Source organism: Oncorhynchus gorbuscha, linkage group LG23, assembly GCF_021184085.1.
Source record: "Oncorhynchus gorbuscha isolate QuinsamMale2020 ecotype Even-year linkage group LG23, OgorEven_v1.0, whole genome shotgun sequence".
In the NCBI taxonomy this organism is placed as follows: domain Eukaryota; kingdom Metazoa; phylum Chordata; class Actinopteri; order Salmoniformes; family Salmonidae; genus Oncorhynchus; species Oncorhynchus gorbuscha.
In genome coordinates, this window is record NC_060195.1 from 37,453,022 (window position 1) to 37,480,652 (window position 27,631).

The window sequence follows — 27,631 nt, forward strand, 5'->3', positions numbered from 1 at the left end:
TATCCCGACAACAATCGATCACTGCGTTGATTAACTATGTCTGGTAAGCGAGGGGGAGGAACCAACCAAATAAATAATGTAGTAGTCTTGTTTCAGTATTTGGTATTGTGAACGAATCGGTATAAAGAAAATAAAGACATCGCCCTAGCCTAATGCTTTATTTGTCAATCATTCAAGTAGGGTGAATACGTTAAAAATATATATTTGTTTAACCTGTCCTGCAATGTCACAACCCAGCCATTTCTACCAAAAAGAATAAAACCCACATTTGTTAATAAAATTTGACTAAAATTCTCAAGACACTCATCAGCTATTCAAACATAATGGAATACAATACAAACACAACATATCTGTTTTCTTATAAAATTCGCACCCTATTTTGGGGGGAGAGGAGGTAATCATTCATGGGTCCCAAGTCATCACGGGGGTACAGGTACCCACGCTTCAGCCCTCCTCTCTTCTTCCACCTCTCTGCTTCTCTATTCTTCCTACTGCTCTCTTTACTTCTGCCCTTCCTATTCCTCTCCTCACTCTTGCTCTCCCTCCTTTCCTCACGGCGTCTCTTCTTCAGAGGGGGAGGTATGGGTTCTCTGTGGGGGTTCTTAAGGTGGTCCCTGGTGTAAACAATCTCGTCTGAGCCCCATTTGGTCGTCCCAACCGCCCTCCTGGCTTGGGCCTCTCTCCTCAGCTTCTTCACCTCCCGTCTCTCCCTGCGTCTCTCCGGCCACGTCTTCCTCCTGCCCTCCAGGCTTCTCCTCCTCCCTGGAGCTGGGGAGGGTGGCTCCTCTTCACTACTGCCCCCTGGTGTCACGTAGGTCCTCTGGTGCTCTAACAGAGGCATGAAGCCCTCCACCCTTAGCTCTGGAGACAGCATGCAAAACACATTCAACAACAAATACAATACATGCTGCGACACATTTGTGTGTGTTTGTGTGTTTGTGTGTGTGTGTGTGTGGTGCATCACCTCTGGCTTTTCTGTGTATCCTGGTGTTCAGTTTGACGATGTCCTGCTTGTTGTCGTAGTGACAGACGTAGGGGAGCGAGGCAAACGTCCCACTGATCATCCTCCTCTGAGTACACTCCTGAAAGAAGGGGGGGAGGGTGAGCAAAAAATACAGAGGGAAAGGGAGATAGAGGGACAATAAGTTATTTTTTAAAGGACAAACAGAGAAAGGAATAAGAGAAAGAATGAGAAACAGAGAAAGACAGACACCGGATGTAGATGGTCTCACATGGCCGAGGTGTCCTCTCCTGGAGCAGTTGTAGCAGTGAGCGGTGTGTCTGCAGTGTTTGTGGGTGTGGTCAACGTGTGGCCTGAGGGGAACCTCCTGCTGAGTCTAAAGCAAGAAGACAAAACAGTCAGGGGACATGTTCCAATATTTTATAATTCACCCTTCCTCCCTCCCCTCCATTCCATGGTCACTCACTGTGACGTGGAATTGTCTCCATGTATCCGGACAAGCCTGGGAAGGACACAGAACACATTAACTCAACACAAAGACACACACATGAACACATACTGCACATGCTCATGGCTACATGCAAACACACACACAAACACACATAAACGCACATAAAGGCTTGTGGTAAACACACACACTCACATCTGATAGGTGGCCAGCCATCCCACAGCGGTGGCAGTGCTGGTTCCAGAAAGGGGGTTCAGGGCAGGGCTGGTACCCATGTGAGGGGAGCCCACAGCTGTGGCAGTGCCGGCCTGGACAGGCCCTCTGGACATGGCCCTGGAGCCCACACAACACACAGGTGGGTCGCCTCTGTTTACAGAGAAACACAACGTGAGCCGTGTGTGTGTGTGTGTGTGTGTGTGTGTGTGTGTGTGTGTGTGTGTGTGTGTGTGTGTGTGTGTGTGTGTGTGTGTGTGTGTGTGTGTGTGTGTGTGTGTGTGTGTGTGTGTGTGTGTGTGTGTGTGTGTGTGTCTTACCCTCGGGGTGGTACAGCCCTTGGCCAGGTGTCCAGTCTTGTTGCAGTTGTGACAGGTGAGACTCCGGTCAGAGCTGAAATAGCGGTATGGGCGTGGCTGGTTTTCACAGGACCGGAACAGGGCAGAAACAGGATAAAGAATCGTTTGAACAAGCCAATCCTCTGAGACCTGAGGGATTCATGAAGACTGAAACTGACCTAAACTCCAGAGTAGTGATAACTAATGATAGTAGTACCTTGTCCTTCTCTATTATGGCCCAGTTGTGTTTGAGAGCATATTTTGCATTCAGTTCTTCATCTGTGAGAGAGACAACAAGCATAGCGCCTTTATAACACATGCAAACCATTGTGTCCAAACAAGTCATTGATATCCATATACTGCTGCTCTGTGTCACAAATATGTATCTCTACGAGGGATACATTCAAATACGTAGAGGATAATCAACGAGAGGCTATGTGTTCTATGGAAAACAACGACGCGCTAGCGGAGTGGAACTGACCTTCCACAGAGTTGGATTATTTTACAGAGAATGCATAGAGTCCAGAGGTGATTATCCCTTTTAAACTATGGCAATAATTTAACACATTTGCTGCTATAAATGTATTAATGTGCAGGTAGAAATGTGTTCAACATCCACTGAAGTAGCTAGCAGGTTTCCTAGATATCTAAAGTAGTTGCCTTGGTAACCAAACAAACTTGCTAGTTTAGCTAACCAAACCATCAGTTCTAGCTTGCTATTATGAAAATCCAATACAACAATGCCTATAATGTTTTAAAATCAACATTATCAAATATAGAACATCTAAGAAAGAACTAGCTGGCCTCCCGAGTGGTTCAGTGGTCTAAGGCTATGCCACTAGAGATCCTGGTTCGACCTGGAGACCCAAGGGGTGGCGCACAATTAGCCCAGGGTCGTCTGGGTTAGGGGAGGGTTTAGCCGACAGGGATGTTCTTGTCCTATCGTGCACTAGCGACTCCTGTGGAGGATTGGGCGCAGTGCACGCTGACATGGTCGCCAGGTGTACGGTGTTTCCTCCGACACATTGGTGCGGCTGGCTTCCGGGTTAAGCGGGCATTGTGTCAAGAAGCAGTGAGGCTTGGCTGGGTTATGTGCCTCTCCCAAGTCATATGAGAGTTGCAGCGATGGGACAAGACTGTAACTACCAATTGGATACCATGAAATTATAAATGGGTAAAAAAAAAAAACTATAAATAAAAAGTAAACCTTTATTTGTATTTTTTATGAACTAGTCATTGAATTCTACTGTGCTGATATACCGTGGCGTTACAGGGAAATAATGCAAGCTCTAGCCAACCTTCAAGCCAATCAGAAGCTAGTATTCAACAATGGTCTAAATCAATATAACATCCATAGAACTCCATCTGAGTAACTCCTTAAGTCTGTGGAATTATCCATCTGCTGAACTTTTCTCTGTCTGAGGAACTCTCATCTGCAGAACTCTGTAAAGTGTTAAACTGTATGGTCCTCACCCTCTGTTCCAGAATGTGACTCTGAGCTGCTGCTCCAGTACCCCAGGTTGAGCTGAATGTCCCCATCTCCCTCCTGCTCCTCTCCTCCCAGGATCATCCACTCCTCTAGGACTTCATCATCATACTCCAGGTCCAGGACCTGCTCTGAGTGGAGGCTTAGCCTGGAGTTCGGGCTTGGGCTGCTGTCCAGTGGCAACACGTCCCGTAGAGCCCGGCCAGACGAGAGAGGGAAGGCCAGAACTAGTGGAGAGTGTCCTCCAGTGGCCTGGGGAGCTCTCGGTGAGCTGGACTGTTTGTACTGACTAAACCCCAGCTCACCTTCTGAGCTACTGGAGGCCTCGATGTAGAATCTGTTGTCTTCATTACCACCCACTTCCTCATCATTCTGGTGGCCCATCATCATCACACTCTGATGGCAAGGTGTAACAGATCTCCCTGTTTAAAACACAACACCACACAGTCAACAAAATGTGGCAAATTTGTATGGTCCTTTATACCAACCTCAGTACTATCAACGTAACTAACTAAACTACAGCTGTGTAAATATTATAGCTTTGTGTTTCGCCAGTCCGTTGACTTCCATCACCGGCAGACGTGCCACAACTTGTCCTGCTGGCTGAAAAACACATTATCTGTGTCATTTCATCCTGCCTCCTCTCCAACACCCAGAAAGCTCCAATTCAACCTCCCATTAGACAGCTCTGCAAGCGTTATAATGCCAAAATACATTTGTTAAGCCCAAAATACGTAGTTTCGCTGAGCAACTATCTTAATTTGATGTAGACCTTTTTTGGAAGTACAGACTGGCTGTAACGGGTGTAAATTAAGATAGTTGCTCGGCGAAACTCCATATTTTGTGCGTAACAAATGTATTTTGACATTATAACACTTGCACAGCTGTCTAATGGGAGTTTGAATTGGAGCTTCCTGGGCGTTAGAGCGGAGACAAGTCATACTCATCTCTAACACACACAGATACTGGAGCACCTGCCCTCTATGGAAATGGCATAGGGCGTGTTTGAGTGGTAAGGTGAAGCAACCGACTGGGAGTAAAGTCAGGGGAGATGTATCTGCGACAGCCGAAAGTCTGACAATGTGGTTTTCTGACAGCAAGGCTCAGATCAACATGGCAATGTTGCCATTGTTAATACAACTTTGTCTTTATAATGTCGAAATAAACATGGTTCCAACCCCGATATCACACACTCACAAAATTAACTCATATGTGTGTACATTTTACAATCAGTGACAGTGTCAAATATCACATTAATTTATACTATGCCACTGTATGCATGCATCTGTGGCAAAGTTGGTTCCTGTTTCAGTCATGTCTGGTCACGTTCGCGTGGGTCAAACAAAAACCCTAATGATTGGTTGACAATAGATCCTCCCACAATAAAGATAAATAGTAATGGTGTCTTTTTGTAGGCACTCCGCCATGGTTCGTTGGACAAAGCCTATTGGGAAATTAATGGCATTTTTGAATAAATACCGAAAATGCACCCTAAATACCGAAAATGAGGTCTGTGGTAAACACAGGCTTAGGAGATTTGATATGTTTTGTTCTATGAGATAATATTCATCAGCTAACATCACTTTTTGTGAATGTAAGCATTAATATCATTTTAAAAAGCACATAAAGGCTTCATAATTAATCAACTTAATGTTAACTGATGAAATATTATCTCACAGAACAAAACGTATAAGATCTCCTAAGCCTGTGTTAACATCAGACATTATTTTAGGCGTTTATCGAACCTGAGGTAACTCATTTCCGAGTTTTAGGACTACAAGCTGGCGAGCATGGCCGTAGGATAATTAATTTTTTATTTTGTACATTTAACCTTTCTTTAACTAGGCAAGTCAATTAAGAACAAATTGTTATTTTACAATGACGGCCTACCACTGCCAAACCCTCCCCTAACCTGGAAGACGCTGGGCCAATTATATGCCGTCCTATGGGATTCCCAATCACGGCCAGTTGTGATACAGCCCGGGATTGAACCAGGGTCTGTAGTAACGCCTTTAGCACTGAAATGCAGTGCCTTAGACCACTGCGCTCGAACGCACCCAATGCTAACTAAAATTTGAATCTCACGACTAAAATGTACACCTGGCCAGGTGGCAGGTAGCCTAGTGGTTAGAGCGTTTGACTAGTAACCAAAAGGTTGCTAGATCGAATCCCCGAGCTACAAATCTGTCGTTCTGCCCCTGAACGAGGCAGTTAACCCACTGTTCCTAGGCCATTATTGAAAATCAGAAATTCTTCTTAACTGACTTGCCAAGTTAAATAAAAACTTCATTAGTAAATTATAGAGACACATACCAATTAGTGAATTTAGCTTCTGACATTTTTCCAACAGACGTCAGCTAACTAAGTTACTGTAACTACTATTTCATTTCTCATCTTCTTTTGTAAATTATAGCTGACATTAGCATTCGCGAATTTAGCTGCTGACATTATTCCAACTAACGAGACACCCAGCTGACGTTACTGCACTCCGTGATTTTGACATCAATTGATTTGACATCATTAGCTTATTTTATTATTATTTGTCTATGATTTTTGTTGTTAGCTTATAGGTTATTCAGTGTTATCTACAACTGTAACTTAACGTTACTATTTAATTTGTGCTGACAGTGTCCTCGTGTTGCGTACTGCTAACTTACCGCGATGGCTTGTTAAAAGTCCAATAAAAATGTTAAATGGGAGAGTTATGAAATAGTGTATTTAAAATATGTTAGCTGTCTAATTTGGTAATCCAGTTTGCTATCACTTTTAGCTAAATGGGAAGTTGATTTTACCAACCGTTTCAGTGTTGGACAGACTTCGGGTAATAATGTTCCCGGGGTTTCCCCACCCCTTACATTTGGCTGGACAACAAAAACATCCACATGCTGTCGAGGGGTTTGAAGCGGTCACTTGTCCCGGTAGGAGAAGTTGCACCTGAACCGCAGGCGACCTGTCCTTGACAAAAACGTTTAGTTTTTCAAAGGACGATGTGATGCCTTTAATAAATTCTAAATTATATTTCTGGGCCCATGATAAAAAACTCATATAGGCCTAACTTTGTGTTTATATTCAATGTATTCATACAGTACACAAAACCATTCTTAAAGGTCCAATGCAGCTGTTTTTATCTAAGTTTCAAATAATTTATGGGTAACAATTAAGTACCTTACTGTGATTATTTTAAATTAAAATTGTCAAAAAGAAACAAAAACTGCTTCTCAGGCAAGAATTATGTTAGGACTGTCTGGGAGTGGTCAGAGTGGTGAGGGGGAAACGGAAAATTATCTATTATTGCCAGAGAGGTTTGGAACTCTCTTTCTTGTTGGTCTATTAACCAATTTACCGCCTGGTGATGTCACCAGGCAGGCCAAAACTCCATCCTACCAAAAAAGTGAATATTTCAGACAGTCTTTTCAAACAGCTTTTACACTAAAAGGGCCTTATCATCATTTTCACAATTTCACAGTATTATTCCAACCTCATAGTGTGGAAGTACAGTGCATTCGGAAAGTATTCAGATCACTTGACTTTTTCCACATTTTGTTACATTACAACCTTATTCAAAAGTTGATTAAATAAAATAAAAAAATCCTCGTCAATCTACACACAATAACCCATAATGATAAAGTGAAAATACTTTTTTAGACATTTTTGCAAATGTATTAAAAATAAAAAACAGAAACTTGTTTACATAAGTATTCAGAGATTTTTCTAAGAGACTCAAAATTGAGCTCAGGTGCATCCTGTTTTCATTGATCATCCTTAAGATAGTTCTACAACTTGATTGGAGTCCACCTGTGGTAAATTAAATTGATTGGACATGATTTGGAAAGGCACACATCTGTCGAAATAAGGTCCCACAGTTGGCAGTGCATGTCAGAGCAAAAACCAAGCCATGAGGTCAAAGGAATTATCAGTAGAGCTCCGAGACATGATTGTGTCAAGGCACAGATCTGGGGAAGGGGACCAAAACATTTCTATAGCATTGAAGATCCCCAAGAACACAGTGGCCTCCATCATTCCTAAATGGAAGATGTTTGGAACCACCAAGACACTTCCTGGAGCTGGCTGCCCGGCAAAACCGAGCAATCAGGGGAGAAGGGCCTTGGTCAGGGAGGTGACCAAGAATGTGATGGTCACTCTGACAGAGCTCCAGAGTACCTCTGTGGAGATGGGAGAACCTTCCAGAAAGACAACCATTTCTGCAGCACTCCACCAATCAGGCCTTTATGGTAGAGTGGCCAGATGGAAGTCACTCCTCAGTAAAAGGCATGACAGCTCGCTTGGAGCTTGCCAAGAGGCACCCGAAGGACTCTGACCACAAGAAACAAGATTTTCTGGTCTGATGAAACCAAGATTGGCCTGAATTCCAAGTGTCATGTCTGGAGCAAACCTGGCACCATCCCTATGGTGAAGCATGGTGGTGGCAGCATCATGCTGTGGGAATGTTTTTCCGCAGCAGGGACTGGTTGACTAGTCAGGATCGAGGGAAAGATGAACGGAGCAAAGTACAGAGATCTTTAAAAAGAAAGGAGAGGGCCAAGGCACTCTTCATATAATTGAAATTCCTTCATTTGTATGGCATGTTCAATATTTATTTTTGATTAACAATGTACCCCTTTTACAAAAATCGACTATTGTTTACCTTAGCAGCGCTTCCCTTCCTCATTTTTTCTACAGAGAGATCCTGGTTCACCTTCCAACAGGACAACAACCCTAAGCACACAGCCTAGACAACGCAGGTGTGGCTTTGGGACATGTCTCTGAATTTCCTTGAATGGCACAGCCAGAGCCCAGACTTGAACCCGATTGAACGTCTCTGGAGAGACCTGAAAATAGCTGTGCAGGGACACTCCCCATCAAACCTGACAGAGCTTGAGAGGATCTGCAGAGATGAATAGGAGAAACTCCCCAAATACAGGTGTGCCAAGCTTGTAGTGTCATACCCAAGAAGACCTGAGGGTGTAATCGCCCAGGCACTTTAACAATGTACTGAGTAAAGGGTCTGAATGCTTATATAAATTAAATCTTTCCGTTTTTTTATTTGTAATAAATTTGCACACATTTATAAACCCGTTTTTGCTTTGTCATTATGGGGTATTCTGTGTAGATTGATTAGGGGGGAGGGGCAATGTAATACATTTCAGATTAAGGCTGTACTGTAACAATGTGGAAAAAGTTAAGGGCCTCCACTGGACCTCAAATAAGATGATTGAGTGTCTAAAAGAAACAAGTCCATGGTACCAGGCCATGGTAAGATAGATTTGGTTGGGGGGCCCCACACCTCGCAAAAAAAACATTTAGGTGGCCCCCATCTTGATGGCAGGGAAACATTTTAGTACATTTCCTGCAGCTCTACCCATTTTGCCATGACTTACGACATGTTAATATATCTGAGTGACAATGACTAACAAAATCAAGGGGGTCCCCCTAGAGGTCAGGGCCCCAGGGCACGTGCCCGGTCTGTATTCTACAAGTTTACATAGCTGGCTAGACTAGTTACCGATCTAAAAATTGTTAGCTGACATCGATGGCTAATTGAATGACATAAGAGAAACTGCTGATGCACAACCACATTTTTCTTAATTACACCTGGTGTATTCTACTATTCTTTCTCTCAATAGTAAGTTGAGGCCCCCGACTGAGTTCCAAAAAAAAGGAACACATGGGGTGCCCTAGCATCCAGGGCCGGCCCTTAATGGTACAGAAACAACCAGGGCAACATTCTGTACATCATATGTTAAGCACTAAGGCTACTTCACACGGCCACCATATCATGCCTGATGTCTGCAATCTTATACAGAATTCAAGGAAAAACTACAAGCACACACAATGGTGTTGAATGTAATGTATGTAACACTGCACAACAGACCAATAACCTGGAAGTGACACGGCGTGTTAAACCCCACGCTCAAATAGACCAGGGACAATAGGGTGTAGGTGAGCCACCACAACACTCACAGGAGGAGCCAAAGGATCTGGAGGAGCAGGGATTCAAATCAAATCCACTGAATAAAACAAGTGTAGACTTCACTGTGAAATGTTTACTTACAAGCCCTTAACTCTCCTTAAACTGCGTTATTGTTTAAGAAAATATTTACCAAAGAAACTAAAGTGAAAATAAAATTATTAGTTCTTTTTTGAACTACTACGTTTTTCATAAATAAATACAACAACAAAAATATAACACAATGACATAACAATAACGAGGCTATATACAGGGGGTACCGGTACAGAGTCAGTGTGCGGGGGTACAGGTTAGTTGAGGTCATTTGTAAATGTAGGGATGAAGGGATGAAGGGATGAAGTGACTATGCATAGATAATAAACCATGAGTAGCAGCAGTGTACAAAACAAATTGAGGGGGGGGGATCAATGTAATATTCCTGTGGCCAGTCTTATGGCTTGGGTGTAGAAGCTGTTAAGGAGCCTTTTGGTCCTAGACTTGGCGCTCCAGTACACTGTAGCAGAGAAAACAGTCTGACAATTTTATGGGCTTTCCTCTGACACCACCTAGTATATAGGTCCTGGATGGCAGGAAGCTGTTCCCCAGTGATGTACTTGGCCGTACGCACTACCCTCTGTAGCAACTTACGGTCAGATAACCGAGCCGTTGCCATACCAGGCTGTGATGCAACCAGTGGTGCAGCTGTATAACTTTTATAACTTGAACGCTGAGCTGTAGTCACTGAATAGCATTCTCACATAGGTGTTCCTTTTGTCCCGGTGGGAAAGGGCAGTTTGGAGTGCGAAAGAGATTGCTTCATCTGTTGACCTGTTGGAGCGGTATGAGAATTGGAGTGGGTCTAGGGTATCCTGGAGGATGCTGTTGATGTGAGCCATGACCAGCCTTTCAAAGCACTTCATGGCTCCTGACGTGAGTGCTACGGGGCGGTAATAATTTAGGCAGGTTACCTTCACTTCCTTGGGCACAGGGACTCTAGTGGCTTGAAACATGTAGGTTTACAGAATCAGTCGGGGAGAGGTTGAAAATGTCAGTGAAGACACTTGCCAGTTGGTCGGCACATGCTTTAAATTAAGTACACGTCCTGGTAATCCATCTGGCCCCGTGGCTAACATGGGAATGTTGACCTGTTTAAAGGTTTTGGCTACCGAGAGCGTTATCACACAGTCATTCAGAACAGCTGGTGCTCTCGTGCATGCTTCAATGTTGCTTGCTTCGAAGCGAGCATAAAAGGCATTTAGCTCGTCTGGTAGGCTCACGTCACTGGGAAGCTCGCGTCTGGGTTTCCCTTTGTAGCCTGTAATAGTTTTCAAGCCCTGACACATCCGACAAGCGTCGGAGCCGGCGTAGTAGGATTCAATCTTAATCCTGTATTGATGCTTTGCTTGTTTGATGGTGTGTCTGAGGGCATAGCGGGATTTCTTCTTAGTGTCCAGATTAGTTTCCCGCTCCTTGAAAGCGGCAGCTCTAGCCTTTAGCTCGATGCGGATGTTGCCTGTAATCTATGTCTTCTGGTTGGGATATGTACATACGGTCTTATTGATGAAGCCGATGACTAAGGTGGTATACTCCTCAATATCATTGGATGAATCCCGGAATATATTCCAGTCTGTGCTAACAAAACAGCCCTGTAGCGTAGCATCTACCTCATCTGACCACTTTGTATTGACGAGTCACTGGTTCTTCCTGTTTTAGTTTTTGCTTGTAAGCAGGAATCAGGAGGATCGAATTATGGTCAGATTTGTCAAATGGAGAGCGAGGGAGAGCTTTGTATGCATCTCTGTGTGTGGAGTAAAGGTTGTCTATATTCTTTTTACCTCTGGTTGCACACGTGACATGCTGGTGAAAATGTTGTAAAACTGATTTAAGTTTGCCTCCATTAAAGTCCCTGGACACAAGGAGCGTCACTTCTGGATGAACATTTCCTTGTTTGCTAATGGCCTTATAGAGTTGGTTGAGTGAGGTCTTAGTATAATAATATAGATGAGAACTCTCTTGGTAGACAGTGTGGTCTACAGCTTATCGTAAGGTACTCTACCTCAGGCAAGCAATACCTCAAGACTTTTTAAATATTAGACATCACGCGCCACGTTGTTGACAAAAAGACACACACCCCCACCCTTCGTCTTACCAGATTGTATAGATACTAGTGTCCAGATAAGTCCAGGCAGAGAGAGACCATCGTGCTGGGCAATATTAAAGAGATATGGGAAATAAGGTCAGGATTATAGAACATAACACTTTTAAATCTAGTTCGATAACACTTTTAATATTGGTTTATAAAATGGATCTGGCCGCAGTTTGGGAGGAGTTGGAGAGGGGAGCAAAGCTGGTTTGGTTGGTCTGATGGGTGATACATTTCCAAACGTGTCAGAGATTCAGGATGTTCTTTGTCTGCAATCTCCCAAAGGTGGACATGACTTCTGGGAAGAGCGCAGTTTGAGGAACACAGTCAGTCATGTGCTCATCTAATGACATGATCTCAATCTATCCAGTTGTGTATTTCCCCCCAACGGTTTAATTACAATTCTATATTGTTAATGGGAAGAACTGGTTTGTATACTCATTGAGGGCAGTGGTCGTTAGGCGACACATCCGGAAAAACAAAGTAAATTTTGGGAAACAGTCCAACATAAAGCACACTTCTAAAAAATAAAGCAAAAGGAAAGTGAGTATGCTGGTGCGTGTGCGTGTGTATGTGTGCGTGTGTATGTGTGTGTGTGTGTGTGCAGGCGCTTGCACGTGTCAGTCCCGGGTCAAAGTGCTAAAGGGCGCCCTACCTAGTGGTGGTACATTTCCCTCAGTAAGCCACTACACTGCTTCCTCAGTCCCTATACTGACCGAGGACTGAGGGAGAGAGGAGACGATAAGCTAAATTAAAGAATCACACAAAATGATTCTGCAGGAGTAAAAGTTCTGAGTGAATCGTTCCAGTGGTGGACTGGGTCACAGAGGGCTATCTCAGGGACCCAATTGGTCTGGGTTATAGTGAACTGAACTAGAACGAACCGACCTGACTTGAACCCGGGAATAAGTAGGATCATGGCAGAATCTCCTGTAGGGGTGTACAAGAGGAGGGACACCATCACAGCTCTACCTCTGTACTATTCAGGACACCTGCTGAAGAAATACACTGGAGAGAAAGTAAGGAGGTAGAGAATGGTGGAGTGGGAATAAGGAATCGTAGAGAGAGAATGACAGGCTAAGCACGAGGGAGAGAGGGGAGAATGAAAATGATAGTGAATTTATCAAAGTTAGATTTAGAATTAGGTATGTTTAATGTATCAAGTAAAGCTGTTGGGCATGTCTCTGCTCGTATAGAGTAGTGGACTTCTTTTTGATTCTGGTTTGACAATTTCCAGGACTTCAAGAAATGTTACGGAGAGCTCCGTGGATCTACAATCTTTCTGTACACAGACCAGATGCACGACACAGTAAGAGAATAGCTGCATTCATCTAATCTCTCAGTTTTATTATATTTGAATCAAGTATTGGAATCGATCTATGGCTTGACTAATCAGATATGCAATTTCCTGTCAGTACTCAGAGAAACTGGACCTTCAGATGTTGAAGTCGATGGTGATGGATGCTCCCTATCAAAAGAACAGGTCGACCATCTACACTCTCACCCTGTCCAATGAGGAAGTGCAGCTTAAGGTAATTTATGTTACATTCAGTCATATTGCTGACACTACTATACATAATGTCTTACTGGCAAATAGTCATATAAAATGTGTTGTGCAATAGTGCAGCCATAACAGGCATTTGGGGCAGGAGTAATAACTGTTGATATCTGATGTAGGTGGATAACCCCAACACAGGAGAGGAGTGGAGAGGTTTCATCATGACTGTGGCCACTGTAAGTATAACACACACACACACACTGTCACCGTTAAATACTTATTTTGACCCACATTCCTTGGAGGTAAGTATCAAGAGAGCATTTCCAGATTAAACTAAAGAGCAAAGCAAGCTTGCAATTTGTTTCACTGGTGCGTGATTACAGGCAGAGAGAAAAAATATAAACCTTAGTATTATGCATCTTTTGTGGATGATGATACTGATGATGACGATGTGCCCTGCAGAGGGAGATTCCCAGTAATCTGCAGCTGCTCCCAGGTCAGATACTGAGGCTGGAAGAGGTTCTGTCTGAGGAGCAGAAGAGACAGGCCGCCTGTTCTCCTCTGCTTACCACCACCTACCCTATCCATCCCTCCTCCTCCCCAGGCAACACATATGACAACACCCTAAATGGAATCCCCCTGTGAGTATTGTCGTGTTTCGGATCCTTTTTTTATATTCAAATGTATTGTTCTCTCCCAGTCTCCTCTCAGCCTCTTTTTTTCTCCTCCTCCGTCCAGATGTTTCTTCCCCGTGTCTCGTCAGAGGGCAGAGAAGATGTTGAAAGAGAACACAGAGTACGGCAACATCATCCTCCGTCCCTCGACCGACAACACTAACTACGCCATCACCAAGAGACAGGACAACCCCAGGTCTTTGAGCTTTAACACCTTACCCCCGAAGCCTGACCTCTAACCACAGACACCCTGTAACTTCTGTTACTTACAGACCTCAAGTATTTCACCGTCCACTAAACAAACCTGTATTGACAACAGCAGCCTTTACCCTCTAAGAAAACAGTGTCTGTGGTTGAGGGAGTAGGGAGGAGACATTAAGTACTTAAGACTCACCGGACTCTTTCTATCTTTCAGTGGCCCGGTGATGAAGAGCTACAAAGTGCTTTCCATAGACACAGGCTTCGTCATAGAACTCAATTCCCCGGTGAGTCCTGCTCCTCCAGCCAGACTCTCATCCTATCAGGATGGGCTCAAAACATAGCACTGATATGAAAGACGACACTCCATATAAGCTCAGTGCCTTGACAGTCTGTCAAGTTGTTTTTTGTGAAATGACATGTTTGTCGTATGCCTGCCTCCAATATGAGGTAACTTCCTAATGCATCTCTGTTTCATCAGGTGACTGTCCCTTCCCTGGCAGCGGTGCTAGACCACTTCCTGATGGAGACAGAGTTCCGTCTGCAACCATACCTGGTTCCGCAGACCTACGACACCTGCATTGGTGAGAGAGCATCATAACTCCGCAAATACATTTATTCACCACCAATGCTCCCTCAAAAACATTTCAGCACTGAGCAAATTTCAGGTCTGCTGAGCGCAAACTTGAATGTTGTGAAAATTCTGTTCAACTTCCAGGGTGCGCTCACTGTGAACACAGAGGCTGTACCCGCTTTAATTTACAGTTTTAGACAGTGGTCAACTAGGCTACTGTGGCTATTTGATAAAAAGGTAGGCCTACCAGAGTGGCCTACCATCGAAAACAATGGAGAAAATGGATCCCATAACATTTTGCCATGGAAATAGTTGTTCTATCATTCAGCCTACAGTAGCAGCCAATGTGTGGTGTTCAATGTAGGCCTACATTCCATGAGACTTTTCAAAAAAATATGTAGGGTTTAACATTAACCTGTTAGTCCACTTTTACTTCAGACAAGGTGACTGCAAATGTTGTGTTGTTTGAGGCAAACAAACCACTTTACAAAATACAATGCATAATTATTCCAATACCATTATTACAGAAAATCTGATAAATTATGCTACCCTCTGCCTATTGTATATTTATCTTATTCAAGCCTGTCTCAAAATACAACACTGCCTCTTTAAGACAAAAAAAGCTCTTTACCTGACTTGCTTTCCAAAGATGTCTAGAAATGTACATATTTTGTGCTCTTGTAAGAAGCAATCACTCCACCATTGCTGACTTACAAATGATCTATAAGTGGGCTAAGAACTCACTAACTAGCAAGGGATATGAACAAATGTGCACGTGGTTACATGCAGCTCTCACTTTGATCTCAAAACAAGAAAATCTACTCAGAACCGTTCATGCTGTAAACACATTCCAGTTCAAAGTGAATGGCACAGATCCATATATGGCAATGGCCTATTTGAATACAGGCCTACTGCATCTCTGATTGGTTACAGCGCACCAGTGGTGGGGAATACCAGCTGAGTTGTGCCTGTCATTGCAATAGAATCCAACTCCGGTGCGTTCTGCCTACAACAAAATCTCTTGCATACCGTAGTTAGTTTTGTATAGTAAGTTTAGCATCGTTCATTTTGTTTTGGTATGTTGCATTGAAAGTGGCCATTACTGCATTGATTCGATCATAGTACAGGCCAATGTTGATTAAATAAGGGGGGAAATCTAGAAAGTTGAGTAAAGTTCAATCTCGTGGTTCTCTGCGCAGACTGATATTTCTTCTGTGCAGCTCCCCTGGGACACACACACAGCTTAAAGGGAACATTGTTCACCACTTAAGGCTAAACCTATCCCCGTAATGATCATATAATTTCTCCTGTATCATACAGTGTAACTTGTGCCCATCAGAGCTGCCACCCGAAAAGCCCACTTTGCCATCCAAAACAGTCCCGAGGGCAAGAGTGGCACCGATGATCCACACACAGTCCCCGGCGGGGGACATCCCTCCCTCCTATCCCATACCCCTAATTCCAACCAAAGCCACGGAGGCAGGGAATGAATATCAGGACGCAGATGACATATCAGGTGCGTCTCAGTAAGCTTCAGAGCATCAGTGTGTTTACAATCGATGTGGGTGAAGTCCCAGACTTGTACTTTAAACTTCTCTCCTGTCGGTCTCTACTCTCCAGGCCCCGAACCTAAAGATCTGCATCAGGAGCTTCGCATAGCAGTACAGAGGAGGAAGGAACAGATCTACACCGGGTCACCGTTTTTACGCCCTATACAAAAATAACACGCCCCAACAGCAGTACCGTCAAACTGTCACAGAGGAAAACGCCCTCCAGTGTAATCTTGTTTAAATCCCCACGTAGCTACGTCATCTACTGTATCTAGCATGGTTTTATGTCTGACATAAATAGGTGAGGCACTATACAAGCAGGGGACTTTGTACCATCAAGTCCCAATGGCAAGGCAACATTCTGAAAATCCTCCGTGTGCCAACGGGTGAAGAACGGGCTTCAGTGAATGACATGGAATTCAAACTACTTTTTCAAATAAGCCCCACAAATAGAGAAACGAATCAAGTTTAAACTGTAGTGATATGTAAATATCGTCTTGTTTGTATTGTTTGAATCATGCTGGCTTTTAAATTTTATTTTTTACAGCTCATGCTTCTCTCGAGTTGAAAATAATACAATGTTATATACCAGTAGATTCTGTGTAATATCATTTTGCATAAAAATTAACACTGGCCTAGATGTCTGTGAATGGTTCATCTTTACACACACATTCAGAAATGGACTACCACACCAATGCTTCAGGGACATTGAGTAAATGTATTTTCCAAGTCACGCGCAAGAGTCAACCAACATAATTCTGTTTTAAACACTATAACATCATTTTTTCCCCAATAATTATCTAATATAAGCATTTTTTTGTATCATAGGTCAAAGGATTTTTATCACTCAAAATAATGACAGCAGGGTTGTGAAAAAGCAAAATGCAAAGTGATGTTAACGTTTCCCTCTTCATCCATCCAAAAGTATCTGCTCTCAGAGCCTCAGTGCTAGTTTGACAACCTCTCCCCGGCTCATTCCCACTGGACAGGCGACAGCAAATATGGCAATTGCCCACAAAGCAGTTTCCACCCTATTGCTTTTACCCACCTTGCGGCCAGTACCATGCCTAACTCCCTCCATCCCTGAATACTGTACCCGTACTATTTCAGTGCCCCAGTAAGACATCATCAAATAAACAATAAAATAATTTAACATTGCAGGATTTTTAAAAAAAGCAATAAATTAACACGTTTGTTCCTCAATCCTCTGCCGTCGCCGTGGCTACTTCTCTAAGAGCGAAAGCTGAAGGATCCTCTCCAGCTCCTCCGCTTCCTGCTGCCTCACCCTGTAACAGGAAACACAAGTCAATTGGCATAGAAACTGGAAGTCAATCACCTAAAATCCTTTTCCTTCCATCCTATTAATGCCCCTCTCCATGACTATGTTCAAAATTTCTAGGATGGGTTCCTCTCCTCATCCTCTTGTCAGAGAACAATGAATGAACAAAGCAAGAAAACCCCCCTCTCTCTCTCACCTGTCCATTTTTTCCTGCTCCCTGCACGAGAGTTCCATGGCGATGCGTAGCTGCTCATCAAAGCTGTTCACCACGGAAAACGCTCCCGGCATCCGGGGCTCAGCCACTGAGCTGTAGGAGGGAGGGGAGTTGGCTCCGGGGTCCGACGGAGAGACTGACAGGGGAGATGCGGGATCTCCTTCCTCACCACCAGCCAATGAGATCGACATGGACTCCTGGATCACCCTATCAGAGAGAGGTAGCGGGAGGAGAGTTTAAAAAGGCCTTGTAATACATAATACAAGCCTTGTAATACATGATCTAACATGGACAAGGGGAAGGGGAAATGGAGGTAGGATTTCTCACCTCTCCAGCTGAGAGTCGTCCTCATACAGTGGTGACTGTATGTGTCCAGAAACAGGACGACTGTTAGTCAGAGCTTCCCATATAGTCACCTACAGAGAGAGGCATTATTATGCATGTCTTGTACTTACTGAATTTCCATGGCAATCATCATGAAAATCTGAAGCTGATAAATATCTAAGATATGGATCAATGACTTATATTAAACAATGGATTTGCCAGCTCTAAAAACACTTATTTCCTGTCTCACCTGGTCGCTTTCTGTCCCTGCATCCAATAGGCTCTGCTGGATGGCAAACTGCAGCAAGTTATCATCCTCATCTCTCATTGGCTCGCTGCGGCCCGGACCAAGAGTGGTGTAGTCCGGGGGTGGTTGAAAAACAGAGGGGTCCACCTCGCAGTGAAAGGGAGGGGGGGCCTGCCCTGCGAGCAGATGGACGTGAAGTTAGCGTGTGTATATATATATATATATATATAGTTGAAGTCGGAAGTTTACATACACTTAGGTTGGATTCATTAAAACTCGTTTTTCAACCACTCAAAATGTCTTGTTAACTAACTATAGTTTTGGCAAGTCGGTTAGGACATCTACTTTGTGCATGACAAAATATATTTTTTTGTAACAATTCTTTAGAGACAGATTATTTCACTGTATCACAATTCCAGTGGGTCAGAAGTTTACATACACTAAGTTGACTGTGCTTTAAACAGCTCCAGAAAATCATTTGAGAAAACACGAGGTGTACCTGTGGATGTATTTCAAGGCCTACCTTCAAACTCTGTGCCTCTTTGCTTGACATCATGGGAAAATAAAAAGAAATCAGCAAAGAATTGTAGACCTCCACAAGTCTGGTTCATCTTTGGGAGCAACTTCCAAATGCCTGAAGGTACCACGTTCATCTGTACAAACAATAGTATGCAAGTATAAACACCATGGGACCAAGCAGCAGTCATACCACTCAGGAAGGAGACGTGTTCTGTCTCCTAGAGATGAACGTACTTTGGTGTGAAAAGTACAAATCAATCAAAGTACAAATCCCAGAACAGCAAAGGACCTTGTGAAGATGCTGGAGGAAACAGGTACAAAAGTATCTATAAAACAAGTCCAATATCAACATAACCTGAAAGGCCGCTCAACAAGGAAGCCACCCCTCCAAAACCGCCATAAAAAAAGCCAGATTACAGTTTGCAACTGCACATGGTGAAAAGATTGTACTTTTTGGAGAAATGTCCTCTGGTCTGATGAAACAAAAATAGAACTGTTTGCCATAATGACCATTGTTATGTTTGCAGGAGAAAGGGGTATGCTTGCAAGCCGAAGAACACCATCCCAACCGTGAAGAACGGGGGTGGCAGGATCATGTTGTGGGGGTGCTTTGCTGCAAGAGGGACTGGTGTACTTCACAAAATAGATGGCATCACGAGGCAGGAAAATTGTGGATATATTGAGGGAACATCTCAAGGCATCAGTCAGGAGGTTAAAAGTTGGTCACAAATGTGTCTTCCAAATGGACAATGACCACAAGCAAACTTCCAAAGTTGTGGCAAAATGGCTTAAGGACAACAAAGTCAAGGTATTGGAGTGGCCATCACAAAGCCCTTGTGGGCAGAACTGAGTAAGCATGTGTGAACAAGGAGGCCTACAAACCGGACTCAGTTACACCAGCTCTGTCAGGAGGAATGGGCCAAAATTCACCCAATTTAATGTGGAGAGCTTGTGGAAGACTACCCAAAACGTTTGACCCTAGTTAAACAATTTGAAGGCAATGCTACCAAATACTAATTCACTGTATGTAAACTTCTGACCCACTGGGAATGTGATGAAAGAAATAAAAGCTGAAATAAATCCTCCTCTATACTATTATTCTGACATTTCACACTTAAAATAAAGTGGTGATCTTAACTGACCTAAGACAGGGCATTTTTACTAGGATTAAATGTCAAGAATTGTGAAAACCTGAGTTCAAAAGTAGTTGGCTAAGGTGTATGTAAACTTCCGACTTCAACTGCATGTATGTATATATATATGTAAATATATGTGTGTGTGTGTGTGTGTGTGTGTGTGTGTGTGTGTGTGTGTGTGTGTGTGTGTGTGTGTGTGTGTGTGTGTGTGTGTGTGTGTGTGTGTGTGTGTGTGTGTGTTTACCAGCCTCGGGGGCCTCCTCTGGTGTGTGTACAGTGACAGAGCTGACAGGCTCATCACAGCCACACAGGTTACTGAAGGTCACTCTAGCATTCAACACATGGAACAGAGGGATCTCTGAGAGAGAAAGAAAGATGTATGGGTAAACCACTTCTCTAATCTTTTTGGATCTATAACAATGAATAAAGAGCAAAAACATATACAGGATCAAATACAAATCTTCGAATCAACTATTAAAGATGACCAGAACCCACTGGATTCTCCAATTACCTTGAATGATCTACAGGACAAAATAAAAACCCTCCAACTCAAAAAAGGCATGTGGTGTTGATGGTATCCTTAATGAAATGGTCAAATATACAGACAAATTCCTATTGGCTATACTAAAACTCTTTAATATCAGCCTTAGCTCTGGCATCTTCCCCAATATTTGGAACCAAGGACTGATCACCCCAATCTACAAAAGTGGAGACAAATTTGACCCCAATAACTACCGTGGGATATGCATCAACAGTAACCTTGGGAAAATCCTCTGCATTAATATTAACAGCAGACTCGTACATTTCCTCAATGAAAACAATGTACTGAGCAAATGTCAAATTGGCATTTTAGCAAATTACTGTAAAACAGACCATGTGTTCACCCTGCACACCCTAATTGACAACCAAACAAACCAAAACAAAGGCAAAGTCTTCTCATGCTTTGTTGATTTCAAAAAGCCTTCGACTCAATTTGGCTTGAGGGTCTGCTATACAAATCGATGAAAAGTGGTGCTGAGGGGGTAAAACATACGACATTATAAAATCCATGTACACAAACAAGTGTGCGGTTAAAATTGGCAAACCACACATATTTCTTCCCACAGGGCCGTGGGGTGAGACAGGGATGCATCTTAAGCCCCACCCTCTTCAACATATATATCAACAAATTGGCGCGGGCACTAGAAGTCTGCAGCATCTGGCCTCACCCTACTAGAATCTGAAGTAAAATGTCTACTGTTTGCTGATGATATGGTGCTTCTGCCACCAACCAAGGAGGGCCTACAGTTGCACCTAGATATTCTGCACAGATTCTGCCAGACCTGGGCCCTGACAGTAAATCTCAGTAAAACCAAAATAATGGTTATCCAAAAAAGGTCCAGTCGCCAGGACCACAAATACAAATTCCATCTAGACACCATTGCCCTAGAGCACCCAAAAAACTATACATACCTTGGCCTAAACATCAGCGCCACAGGTAACTTCCACAAAGCTGTGAACGATCTGAGAGACAAGGCAAGAAGGGCATTCTATGCCATCAAAAGGAACATAAAATTCAACATACCAATTAGGATCTGGCTAAAAATACTTGAATCAGTCATAGAGCCCATTGTCCTTTATGGTTGTGAGGTCGGGGGTCTGCTCACCAACCAAGAATTCACAAAATGGGACAAACACCAAATTGAGACTCTGCACGCAGAATTCTGCAAAAATATCCCGTGTACAACGTAGAACACCAAATAATGCATGCAGAGCAGAATTAGGCAGATACCCACTAATTATCCAAATCGAGAAAAAAGTCATTCAATTCTACAACCACCTAAAAGGAAGCGATTCCCAAACCTTCCATAACAAAGCCATCACCTACAGAGAGATGAACCTGGAGAAGAGTCCCCTAAGCAAGATGGTCCTGGGGCTCTGTTCAAACACAAAAACACCCCACAGAGCCCCAGGACAGCAGTACAATTAGACCCAATCAAAATCATGAGAAAACAATAAGATAATTACTTGAAACATTGGAAAGAATTAACAAAGAAACAGAGCGAACAAGAATGCTATTTGGCCCTAAACAGAGAGTACACAGTGTCAGATTATCTGACCACTGTGACTGACCCAAACTTAAGGAAAGCTTTGGCTATGTACAGACTCAGTGAGCATTAGCCTTGCTATTGAGAAAGGCCGTCGTAGGCAGACATGGCTGTCAAGAGGACAGACTATGTGCACACTGCCCTCAAAATGAGGTGGAAACTGAGCTGCACTTCCTAACATCCTGTTCAATGTATGACCATATTAGAGACATATTTCCCTCAGATTACACAGAACCACAAAGAATTTGAAAACAGACCCAATTTTGATAAACTCCCATATCTACTGTGTGAAATTCCACAGTGTGCCATCACAGCAGCAAGATTTGTGACCTGTTACCACAAGAAAAGGGCAACCAGTGAAGAACAAACACTATTGTAAATACAACCCATATTTATGCTTATTTATTAACCCTTGTGACCCTTAACCATTTGTACATCGTTAAAACACATATATATATATACGTAATATGACATTTGTAATGTCTTTATTGTTTTGAAACTTCTGAATGTGGAATGTTGAATGTTTAATGTTAATTTTTATTGTTTATTATCTACCTCACTTGCTTTGGCAATGTTAACACGTTTCCCATGCCAATAAAGCCCATTGAATTGAATTGTAGAGAGAGAGATGTGAGGTGGCAAGGGTGAAGAGAACGGAAATCTTCAAACTCGTCACTTTGTTTCAGCCTAAATTGTAAAGCTTTTTTTTTTTAAAGCCTTTTTCTTCTGATAGCACCTCCTCCTCTCAATGTCCTATCTCTGGAACTGTCTGTTTCAGATCCTGACCCCAGCCTAGGAGGTATGGCCTAGGGGGCAGTTTAGGTATTAAACCTCACCTATTTTGACAGGGAAGCCGGGGGGCAGGCTCAGGGTGATGAAATCACGTAGTTTGGCAAAGTGGGCGTTAGAGATGGCCATTAGGTCAATGATGGGCGTGACCTGCTCAGCCAATGACAGAGGGTGAGCCTCACTCAACCACAGATGGGCCTTAAACCTAGAGACAGAGCGCAAGAGAGACACTTGCATTAAACATGGTGGTGATATTGTGCTTGACTGTGCGGTTGCTATGGTTCCCTCAGTTCTCTGTTGCCACAGCAACAGCGGTACCTCTGGACCTTGCTGGTGAGCTCCACAGGGCGTCCGATGTCTCGTTCGTTGAGTTGGAACTCTGGGTCAAAGTATTCCTCAGCTGTGATGGCTGTGGGGTTATGGGGGCTGGCATACTGACACACATTACTCTGAGAGACATGGGGAGAGACAGACACACCAATGAGCATGTCAATCTGTCAATCCATCAAAGCACCTATCCACCACATACAACTTGAGGTGATGGTGTGTCTTTGAGAAACTCACCCCATTATGAGCGGTATGCTGCTCAGCTATCCCCAGGAAGGACTGAAGAGGAGTCTTGGTGCCTGGGAGGACAGGAGGGTTAGAACCACACTGTGGGTGTATGTATACTATGAACAAATTAAACATAAGAGTGTTCTGTGTACCTTTGCTCTTGGACTTGTCCTGGTCCGACAGGTGCTCTGTTCTTGACCGAGTCACCAACTCCACATTAGTGGCGCTGTATACCTGAAACAAACCAAATAAAAAAGTATTTTAAATGCCAACAAACTCAATTTTTTTATGAGAAGCATTTTTAAAGTCCAATAGAGTCTCTGGGCTCACCTTTGCTTCGTAGCCGCTGACTGCCTCACTCTTCTCAGAGCGCCAGCCCCAAATGCCAGACTTGTTCCTGTGCAGTAAAGAGTAGGAGAGAAGCATAAGGAGAGAGACCAGGTAGGTGAGTATGTTGGCTGTGTGTGCGTTTGTGTGTGAAGTAGCTACCTCTTGAAGGCGATGTGTGTGTGTGTGTGTGTGTGTGTTACCTCTCGAAGGCGATGTTGCGTGTGTTGAGGTGTGTGGAGACTATGGGAGAGGTGAGTCTCTGGGCAGTGTTCTCCTGGGTGGGCAGCATGGCAGCCAGGAGAGATGGGGCATCCCGCGGGGAGAGAGACAGAGGCTCGGTGTACACTACCTGCTTGTCATGGTCCACCTCCATCACCATGGCACCATTCTCTATGGAAACAACACATTCCCATGGAGACAAAAACACACATCACCATTCAACCGGTAGCTATGGAAACAACACAAACCACCATGAGGCTACTACGCATTCCAAAACAGAAATGCAACAGATGAAACGCAGTGTGGAATAACTAGCCATATCACCAGTGGGTCATACCTTCGCCCTTAAAGATGTAGCTGCGACGGCCCTTGAGCCAGGTCATGTGCTCGAAGCCCAGCAGAGTGGTGTCAACCCGCAGACACGAGCCACTCTTCCACACACGGTACACATCACTGGGACACACCTTGGAGACCAGGGGTACTGAGCGAGGAAAGGAGGGGGAGATGGATGGGGAGAGGGGGACAGAGAATTTGTGGCATTAATACCACTGCAAACATTTCAGTGCATAACAGTGATAGTAGAATTGGGAGCTAATCATCTGTGGGGTGCTGAAACCGACCACTGGGAGAACATCGGAAACTCACCCCAACTGGTGAACTCCCATTTCATCTCCACGTAAAAATCCCGGGCCTGAAAGACGGGAGTGTGTTTCAGGTATCTGTGCAATGGTGTATCTGATTGACAGGTGTGTTACCTCTGTGTGTTTTTTGTGGATGAACTGAAGACTGCAAATTGTTTTTCTTTAGTTATTTAAAACTTTATTTACCAAGGCAAGTCAGTTAAGAAAATTCTTATTTACAATGACGGCCTAGGAACAGTGGGTTAACTGCCTTGTTCAGGGTCAGAACGACAGATTTTTATCTTGTCAGCTTGGGGATTCGATCTAGCAACCTTTCGGTGTGTTACATTTACATTTTAGTCATTTAGCAGACACTTTTATCCAGAGTGACTTACAGGAGCAATAAGGGCACCGACAGATTTTTCCCTTGGTCGGCTCGGGTATTCAAACCAGCAACCTTTCAGTTACTGGCCCCAACGCGCTTAACCGCTGCGCTACCGGTCTTACCAGTCTTAGCTTGTTGAGCAGTTCTGGGATGCCAGCCAGTCTCTCTGTGGCTCGCTTGAAGTCCCTGTACTGCAGCACCAGCTGACAAAGCTCGGGGTCCCCTGTGCTCACTGCCTCCTGCAAAACTGGACATAGGGTCATTCCATTTGATTTCAATCACTTTTTGACCGCACCCCCTATTGACTTTAAAATTGTCCATGCACAATTAGGCATGGTAGAAGTGGTCAGAAAGTACATGTTTGTACCTAAATGCCAAAACATTCAGGAGCAAGAGGAGTTCAAAGTTGACCCATTTTGCATACCCCACAACACCATGAGACATCCAAGTCCTCATCACTGGAAAATATTAACGGTTGAGTTTGAAATCATTTAAAAAAGGTTACAAACAAGGTTATCAAACTATTTTATAATTTATTTTAAAGCATTTAAAAAATATAACCTTTAATGGGTGAACTCAGATTTTTTTCATATATGTTGTAGCTTAGACCCTAGATTCAAGTAGCCATACCTTCAAAATCAGTTTGTTGTCACGCCTCCCTTGGAGTTGTGGAGAATTTTGTATTGGCCAAAATGGTTTGAATGGACCGCTGTTTTATTGGATGTTACATTTCAACAAACCCTCCCCCACATGTTCATCCTTTTTTCAGACCCAGAAAGACACATTTTGCAGAGTTGTTCCGTATGCTAGTTTGCAACCAGAAAACATAAGAGAACCTGGAGGAAAAAATGAATTCTGTTTTGCCAGAAGTGTGCTCTACGCACAAAATCGGCATACATATTTTGAATAGGTTTTAAAATAAGCGTTTTCCCACCCACTCTCGTGCACTGTCCCCAGTGGAGGAGTTATAGGAGGACAGGCTCATCGTAATGGCTGGAATGGAACGGTATCAAACACATGGAAACCATGTTTGGCTCTGTTCCATTAATTCCATTCCAGACATTAATGAGTCAGTCCTCCTTTAGCTCATTACACCAGCTCCATCCAACCAAGGCATTTGATTCGTTTGACTTGTTGCGAGGTGTCACTGATTTACAGTGGGCTCCAACCCCTATTTAGCTCATTTTCTAAAATGGACTTCACCAGGCTTTACATTTAGGGAAGCTTGGTTTTCGAAGAGGCTATTAAGAATCTTCCTATGGAAGACCGACTATTATTTAAAACAACTGATATTCTAATTCAAGTCAACATTATCTGATGTGTGGACCTCCAACGATCTTTGTGGTACCATAGACTTCAAGGAGAGTAGGGCAGCTAAACGCCCTTTGAGAACCTTGATCTCCTGAATGGACCTGAATGCCAAAACAAAAAAAGTCACTCTGACCATTTCTACCATGGGCAAATATAAATATGGAAAGTTTTGTTCAAACCAAAAGGTGTGCGGTCAAAACGTAATTGAACTCAAATGGAACGACCCCACAGACACACGATATTAACCCACATAGCTATCCTTCAAACAGACTGCAATATAAATGACTCTGCTTTGTTTATGGAGAACACTATTCTTCCCAGTCATTCCCCAGTTTATACACTCACTAGTCCAACTCTGCGCGTTGCAGTGCGTCGGGTCTGCGCAGTGTCGGAGCAGCACACGGGTTGATTCAAGGTGGCCCAGACACACCGCCAGCTCTAGCGGGGTGCGCCCCCGCGGATCTAAACGCTCCACATTCTCCTGTGGAAAAACAGCCCTGGTGGGTCATGAAAGCCGGGCACGCCTCTCAGCGGTGCGGCAGCTGTTAAAATCAAAACATTAATGGCTGAAAAAGAAAATAAACTGATGTTGCTACCTCCCGCCCCGTTGACCTACCTCGTTTTGCTGTAGTTCCCGTTCAAGCTCAATGTATTGGTTGTTCCAAACCAGAAAATGTAAAGGAAACGCCTCTTGAGCCATTGTTTTTCTATAGCTAGCTGCTAGCAAGCTAATGATGTTACCTAGCAACTTGCTGGCCAGCTGTCAGTGTTTCCCGTTACAGAAAACTTGTGATTTACAGCGGGAAGAAACGTGGAAGTACACGTGCACTAAAGAAAAACGCAAGCTAGCGATATTCTACGGGATAAAACGGGTAACTAGCAACGTAGCTAACGCAATTAACAAGAAGCTATGATTATTACCGTTTGAAATACATGGCTAGCTAGCTCTCTTCTACCCGTTAGTCAGGTAAGCTAGCTAACTGGCTAAAATCATGACACTACTTGGCTAAAATCATGACAGTTCTTATTTTCCATTCCAGCTAGCTGGCTGACATTGCACGCCTGACCATGTCAACCATTAGTCTCGCAATACCGGTTGTAACAAACGATGGACTCAAGTTCTGACGATGTGTTAGCTAGCTAACTAGCAACTCCTTTCATCACCCTCTCGATGTTTTTTTTTATTTTTTTAATCCTGTGCTGTCAAAATAAGACCAATATACGGCCTATTTGGATTTCACATCCAGTTCACTCGAGTCGATGATACATCCGATGATATCAATGCGTCTTTTCGGTGTTCATTCCAATCACAATATTCCAGGGAACAACAAAACCCTATTACAAACAGTCTAGTATTAACAAAAACAGACCGCGGCATCTGCGACAAAATGCACCCCAGTTTGTATTATTAATTTATTTTTCGCGTCGCTTCAGCTTCAGGTTATGGCTAGCAGTTGGAGGGAAGGGCGGGATGCATATTGCCATACAATCGAAGGGGTACGTAGTACACAACTTCACTATCCCACTTTTACACCAGCTGCTTAGTAGTGTGGTGGGGCCATGGTGAGAATCTCTTAACCTAATAA

At 43.6% G+C, this 27,631-nt stretch overlaps 3 protein-coding genes across 6 annotated transcripts; 1 reads left to right on the top strand and 2 right to left on the bottom strand.

The window, feature by feature from the left end:
* Nucleotides 1-143: 143 nt before the first annotated feature.
* Nucleotides 144-6,384, bottom strand: LOC124010754 (zinc finger CCHC domain-containing protein 7-like). Of its 2 annotated transcripts, none has more exons than XM_046323399.1 (9): nucleotides 6,243-6,384; nucleotides 3,434-3,868; nucleotides 2,178-2,239; nucleotides 1,943-2,038; nucleotides 1,605-1,775; nucleotides 1,428-1,463; nucleotides 1,233-1,337; nucleotides 965-1,082; nucleotides 144-861 (listed from the first exon to the last, which is right to left on the bottom strand). In XM_046323399.1, exons 2-9 carry the CDS (start codon nucleotides 3,834-3,836, stop codon nucleotides 359-361), a joined length of 1,494 nt encoding a protein of 497 aa, XP_046179355.1. In that variant the 5' UTR covers nucleotides 3,837-3,868; nucleotides 6,243-6,384; the 3' UTR covers nucleotides 144-358. The 2 variants fall into 2 exon arrangements, with proteins under 2 accessions (XP_046179355.1, XP_046179354.1); XM_046323398.1 differs by lacking the exon at nucleotides 6,243-6,384 and adding an exon at nucleotides 6,104-6,242.
* Nucleotides 6,385-12,217: 5,833 nt separating this feature from the next.
* LOC124010404 (signal-transducing adaptor protein 1-like) lies at nucleotides 12,218-16,665 on the top strand. 2 transcript variants are annotated; one of them, XM_046322810.1, is made up of 10 exons: nucleotides 12,219-12,555; nucleotides 12,774-12,845; nucleotides 12,952-13,068; nucleotides 13,214-13,270; nucleotides 13,497-13,675; nucleotides 13,773-13,904; nucleotides 14,124-14,193; nucleotides 14,388-14,490; nucleotides 15,820-15,996; nucleotides 16,101-16,665. In XM_046322810.1, exons 1-10 carry the CDS (start codon nucleotides 12,454-12,456, stop codon nucleotides 16,202-16,204), a joined length of 1,113 nt encoding a protein of 370 aa, XP_046178766.1. In that variant the 5' UTR covers nucleotides 12,219-12,453; the 3' UTR covers nucleotides 16,205-16,665. The 2 variants fall into 2 exon arrangements, with proteins under 2 accessions (XP_046178767.1, XP_046178766.1); XM_046322811.1 differs by lacking the exon at nucleotides 16,101-16,665 and having other exon boundaries at nucleotides 12,218-12,555; nucleotides 15,801-15,938.
* A 63-nt stretch (nucleotides 16,666-16,728) lies between these two features.
* On the bottom strand, nucleotides 16,729-27,523 carry LOC124010403 (ankyrin repeat domain-containing protein 13D-like). 2 transcript variants are annotated; one of them, XM_046322809.1, is made up of 16 exons: nucleotides 26,662-27,523; nucleotides 26,391-26,526; nucleotides 24,857-24,981; nucleotides 24,375-24,420; nucleotides 24,067-24,210; nucleotides 23,711-23,900; nucleotides 23,511-23,577; nucleotides 23,333-23,414; nucleotides 23,190-23,251; nucleotides 22,944-23,074; nucleotides 22,673-22,830; nucleotides 19,994-20,107; nucleotides 18,098-18,270; nucleotides 17,851-17,885; nucleotides 17,506-17,730; nucleotides 16,729-17,316 (listed from the first exon to the last, which is right to left on the bottom strand). In XM_046322809.1, exons 1-16 carry the CDS (start codon nucleotides 26,743-26,745, stop codon nucleotides 17,253-17,255), a joined length of 1,836 nt encoding a protein of 611 aa, XP_046178765.1. In that variant the 5' UTR covers nucleotides 26,746-27,523; the 3' UTR covers nucleotides 16,729-17,252. The 2 variants fall into 2 exon arrangements, with proteins under 2 accessions (XP_046178765.1, XP_046178764.1); XM_046322808.1 differs by having other exon boundaries at nucleotides 17,851-17,939; nucleotides 26,662-27,519.
* Nucleotides 27,524-27,631: the final 108 nt, after the last annotated feature.

Bases quoted from the DNA above. Each gene is read 5' to 3' on its own strand.
- LOC124010754 (XM_046323399.1), bottom strand. From the start codon at position 3,836: ATGATGATGGGCCACCAGAATGATGAGGAAGTGGGTGGTAATGAAGAC. The intron at 2,240-3,433 runs GTGAGGACCATA...TCTCTCTCACAG, and splicing joins GTCACATTCTGGAACAGAGG to ATGAAGAACTGAATGCAAAA. The intron at 1,464-1,604 runs GTGAGTGTGTGT...TGTCCTTCCCAG, and splicing joins TGGCTGGCCACCTATCAGAT to GCTTGTCCGGATACATGGAG.
- LOC124010403 (XM_046322808.1), bottom strand. From the start codon at position 26,745: ATGGCTCAAGAGGCGTTTCCTTTACATTTTCTGGTTTGGAACAACCAA. The intron at 24,982-26,390 runs GTGAGTGTATAA...CCCTATGTCCAG, and splicing joins CAACGCGCAGAGTTGGACTA to TTTTGCAGGAGGCAGTGAGC. The intron at 23,415-23,510 runs GTGAGCCCAGAG...GGTTTGTTTCAG, and splicing joins TCAGCGGCTACGAAGCAAAG to GTATACAGCGCCACTAATGT.
- LOC124010404 (XM_046322810.1), top strand. From the start codon at position 12,454: ATGGCAGAATCTCCTGTAGGGGTGTACAAGAGGAGGGACACCATCACA. The intron at 13,271-13,496 runs GTAAGTATAACA...TGTGCCCTGCAG, and splicing joins TCATCATGACTGTGGCCACT to AGGGAGATTCCCAGTAATCT. The intron at 14,491-15,819 runs GTGAGAGAGCAT...TGTGCCCATCAG, and splicing joins GACCTACGACACCTGCATTG to AGCTGCCACCCGAAAAGCCC.